The sequence below is a fragment of the Lagopus leucura genome, unplaced genomic scaffold (assembly GCF_019238085.1).
Source record: "Lagopus leucura isolate 7727_CA_CO unplaced genomic scaffold, USGS_WTPT01 33747-0_obj-0_obj, whole genome shotgun sequence".
NCBI lineage: Eukaryota > Metazoa > Chordata > Aves > Galliformes > Phasianidae > Lagopus > Lagopus leucura.
The window spans coordinates 1-4,738 of NW_024967444.1; the positions used below are offsets into that span (position 1 = coordinate 1).

Consider the following 4,738-nt stretch of genomic DNA (forward strand, 5'->3'; position numbering starts at 1 on the left):
AAGGGGGGAAAAAAAAAAAGACGTAATAATCTTTCAGTTAAAAAAAAAATCCTTTCCTATAACCACCTGTCTATTGCTATAGCATCCTACTGTTAGTTAACTGCACAGAAATCTCTGTCAGTGTCATTAACACAAGCTCTTTTAAGGTCTGTTAAGTTCCAGAAAAGTTACAGGCTGGCTAATGTACAATTGTAATTTAGCCTGACTTTGAAAAGATTACAGCAACTTCTCTGCTGCTCTTGTTCTCTGTATGTATTATTCTGGCGCTGATTAGGTGCTATAATTAGTCTTTATTATTCAAACGCTCTGTTTCGCATAAGTAACATTCCTGCAGTGAAAACAAACAAACAAACTCACTTGTCACGGACAGCCTGGAAGGGCGATTTGAGTGGCTGAGGTGGGGAATCGTTTCTTGGGACATTTTCTGGAAGGAGAAAGAAAACAAAACACACACACACAAAATAAAAATAGGAGAACCAGTTGAGCATCAAACTAACATCAGCACGGTGTGCAGGGTGCACCTCCCTCTGCCCCCCTTGTTCAGACATGTGTAGGTGTGTGCATACAGCACAGGTACACAGGTGTGCACAATTACTTTCAATATTTAAGGATTACTGCAATATTAATTGCAAGCTTTTTTTTACCACATTTTGGACTACCATTGATAAGTCCAGACTTGGAGATGAGGGTCTGGAAGGATCCTCATCATGTGCACTGATGATCCCTTCTGTGATTCTAAGATTCTATGAAGGAGGGAAGGAAAGCAAAGCTTAAAGAATATGTTTGGCAGCACTGTTCTAGCATTCTTAAGTTGTCTGATGGGCATACAGGATGGGAATGTAATAGCCCGCACAAAATGGGCTTAATGCATACACTCTACGTGCTGCAGGAAAAACTGAACACTAAGCTAAACCCTCTGTAACGCTGTTAAAGCAATCAGTTACACCCGGGCTGCCTCTGACTCTATCCCTCAAGGAGAAGTTTGTATGTTCATGGGGGGCAGAAGGGATTTGGCTGCCAGGGGCATTACCTATGTGTTTGGGACTGGTCTTCTCTGAAGGCTTTTCACTGCTTAGGGCTCCCAGGGTGGCTGTTAAAACAGAAGGCTGCTGCTGGGCCTGGAGGTGGTGGTTGTGGTGAGTGGCGTGGTGGTGATTTACTCCCAAAAACGACCTCACGTTTAGCAGGGAACTCTGTGTGAGGAAAGCCCCATTTGTCCAGTTGTGAAACTTGCCAATCTGGCATGTGTAGAGTCCATGGCTGGGGAGAAAAGCAGGATGCTGGATCTGTGGCGAAGTGTGGGTGACCTGGGCAGGGGGAGGTGGTGGGGGGGAGGATTTCAGGGCACCATCGGGGCTGGTCGCAGTCTCTGCCAAAGACCAGATCTTGGGTTTGCTGTGAGATGGCATCTGTAAATTGCTCTGTCCCCCGGGGCTGATGATTCGCGTGCTGTTGTCAGAGGCCTCCTTCACCATGGCCAGAGCATCTTTGGGATTCAGCCCTTCAGATCCTGACAGTGCCAAATCCTTGTCTTTTTCCAAGCGCTCCTCTTCACTGCTTTGTCTCAGGAGCTCGGGCTTCTCCTCCTCTTCCTCATTGCTCTGTTCCCCATCGTTCTCATCAATTTTATCTATGTCTATGCTCTCCAGGTCAATCTCCTCATCGTCTTCGGTCTTCTCAGGGTCCCCCTCGTTATCGCTGCCAAAAAGGTTGGCATCTTCTTGGTCCTTACTCCTGGAGCCCCAGGTCACCTTGTTCTCCTTCTTGAGGCGGCGGCGGGCGTTGGCAAACCAGGTGGAGACCTGGGTGAGGGTCATCTTGGTGATGATGGCCAGCATGATCTTCTCACCCTTGGTGGGGTAGGGGTTCTTGCGGTGTTCATTGAGCCAGGCCTTGAGGGTGCTGGTGCTCTCCCGGGTGGCATTTTTGGGTCGACCCGGGTCCCCGTACTGGAACTGTCCGTAGGGATAATAGCCGGGGGCGGTGTGGGCTGCGAAGGTAGCAGGGTGGACACCCGGATTATCTTTCAGCTCGTACTGGGAGCCCTGCAACACATTCAGGCAAGCGGAGAGGAAAAAGCACATCAATTATCTCGTTAGCGTCTCTCCCAAACCTGAATAGGCTGCTCCGGGAGCCGGAACGCGCTTCGGAGAGGGGCACGGGGGCTTCACACTCCAATACGGCCCTCCCCGCTCCGGGCTCCCCCACGTTTGGAGCAGGCAGAAAGGTTCCCGAGTGACCCCTGCTTCTTGCAGAGAAAGGAGAAGAGGGAGGGAGCTGGGATCTGTCGGACAGAACGCAGATTTTCTCTTCAAACCAAAGCGAACCGAACGATGGGAAGGCACTATCCACATTCCACCACGACAATTTGCTGTGCTTTCCAAACGACCTTAGGAAGGGAAAGCAGGTAGCACAGCACAGCTAACAACTGATGCCCGGGCTCAACGTTGAGTTTATCCGCCAAATATCCGGGGGGATACCACGCAAGCAGAGCACTCTCCTTTGGCCCCGGCTCTGCCTTTAAAAGGAGTTGGTGTAAGAGGCGGCCGGCGTGGCAATGCGCAACTTCAGCGCGGAGCCACTTCTGTGCGAGGGCTTTGCACACACAAACCTTCCCCCAACACACCGCGATGGTGCCCCGAGAATCTGGCATGAAATATTAACTCCCAAGTGCTGGGAGAGCCCTACCTCCGCAATGAAAAGCGATCTTTGCAGCGCAGAAAATGCATATGCAGAGGCTTTATCTCATAAGTTTTACTTTGATGTGAGCAGAGCAAACACGAACTGTTTACAAGCGTTTAGAGACGGTGATTTATTTGCAATCAATATTCTTTTTATCATCGGTAGTAAAACACAGCAAGTCACATTATCCCATCAGATGTTTTGGTAAATAACGTTTTATCTTTCTAGCGAGCTCGTTAGGCCTCATTATGACCGCAAATTGCTCAGATATTAACTTCATATTTTAGCTCCGGATTTCCTAACGCTCTGAATTTTTAGAATCGATTTCCAAATATCGCCACCATGGTGAATTACTGTAGTAAAACACCGGGATGCCTTTGCAAGTAGGAAAGGAAACTGTTGCTGAATATCTGACACAGCCGTTTTCTTTCTCTCTCTCTCTCTCTTTTTTTTTTTTTTTTTTTTTTTTTTTTCTTTCCCATCACAATGTCTCTTTCTTCTGGTCCAGAAGTACACTCGTAGGGTGAATCTTACGAAATGGTGTCAGGCTTAAAAATGACCCCTTCAACAATGGCCACAGAGAAACTGAGCTAACTTTGTCAAACATTTATAAACGAAAGTGCATTTCAATTTCAGATGCAAAGCGTACACGCGAAGAGAAGCCCGATGTAATTCTTATAATGTGTTACAGAGCGGGCTTTCTGCACTCCCTTTATCCCTTTTGTTATTGCTGCTGAAATTATATACTTTTTTTTCCCCCACAATCTCTGCTGGGAATTCTTTCGAAGGAGACACTTGTAAATCACTCGCTGCCTCTATGTCAACTTTTCGTGCATCTCCAAAATCAAGGTTGAAAATAAAAGAGGGGGACGAGTGCTGCTAACGCTGCCCTCGTAGGAAGTGTTTGCGGCACAAACTGATCTGTGTTCCGCCGCTGACCTCGTTCAGCAACGCATCTGACTGCCGACCTACACACGTATATGCTCACACGTACTGAAGCCCCTCACCAGCCGTGCCTAGCATGCACCTCCACTCTTTTCCTTTTCGGAAGAGATCATAGAAGGACATCGAGAGATAAAGTGCAGCCTCTGCGCACCGCCGCTGAGCAATCCGCAGACACGGAGCAACGAAAACGCTTCAGCGGCGCCGGAGAGGAAAAGCCGTGAGTATAAAACATTTCACTTTTTTTTTTTCTCCTATCATATTCTAAAAGAGGAAAAAAAAAAAAAAATCCGAGGGTGATCGGGGGTCATTTGCTTTAAAGTTCATGCCAATATGCCTTTCTGCTCCGAGGCGGATAATGGAATGTGGATGCCCTCCTTCGCCGGATGCAAATTCGCCGTAGTCGGCGGATGAAAAGTTGAGGGAAGTGAGCGGACCGGATTTGAGGCTTGGAGAAAACGCCTTAAAATAAACGGACACCGCGGCTCCCTGCTGCGGCTCCCCGACGCACTTTGGCCTTTCGGGCAGAACCTGTTCACGGCTCCTCGGGCAGAGAACGAGCAGTGGGGAAACGGAGCGCGCCGAGCCGCCAGCCCCAGCGCTATCCACCCCCTGTCCGCGGCCGAGAAGCCGAGTCGCCGGGCCGATCTCACGGGCGCGGGCACGAGCAAACTCGGCAGAGTTCCGCTCCCTCCTACCCCTCACGCACCCTTCGCTCCCACCCCTCTCTCAGCCCGTGGCCCGGCGGAGCGCACTCACCATCTGCGAGAAGAGGCCGAGGTCGGCGGTGTAGGGCAGGAAGGCGCTGTAGTTGGGGGCGCTGTAGGGCCCCGCGTACATGCCCAGCACGGAGGTGACAGCGGCCGAGCCGCTGCCCAGTTCGGCGCCTGTGGGCCGGCCCGAGGCGGCGGCGGCGGCGGCGGCTGCTGCGGCGGCGGCGGCCAGCACCCCGGGCCGCTCGCTGCCGTACACCGCCTGGCTGGCGCTGAGGTACTGCGGGTAGCCCAGCTGGGGGAAGGACATCTCCAGGGCGGCGGCACTGGCGGCTCTGGCGTCGGCGGCAGGAGCGGCAGAAATATAGAAAAAAAAAAAAAAAACCAAAAAAAAAAAAAAA

General features: G+C 50.8%; 1 protein-coding gene across 1 annotated transcript; it reads right to left on the minus strand.

The window, feature by feature from the left end:
• Window positions 1–36: 36 nt before the first annotated feature.
• IRX1 (iroquois homeobox 1) lies at window positions 37–4,647 on the minus strand. Its single transcript, XM_042893835.1, has 3 exons — window positions 4,384–4,647; window positions 1,031–2,045; window positions 37–424 (listed from the first exon to the last, which is right to left on the minus strand). The coding sequence occupies exons 1-3, from the start codon at window positions 4,645–4,647 to the stop codon at window positions 354–356; spliced, it is 1,350 nt and encodes a 449-aa protein (XP_042749769.1). The 3' UTR covers window positions 37–353.
• Between the last annotated feature and the right edge of the window lie 91 nt (window positions 4,648–4,738).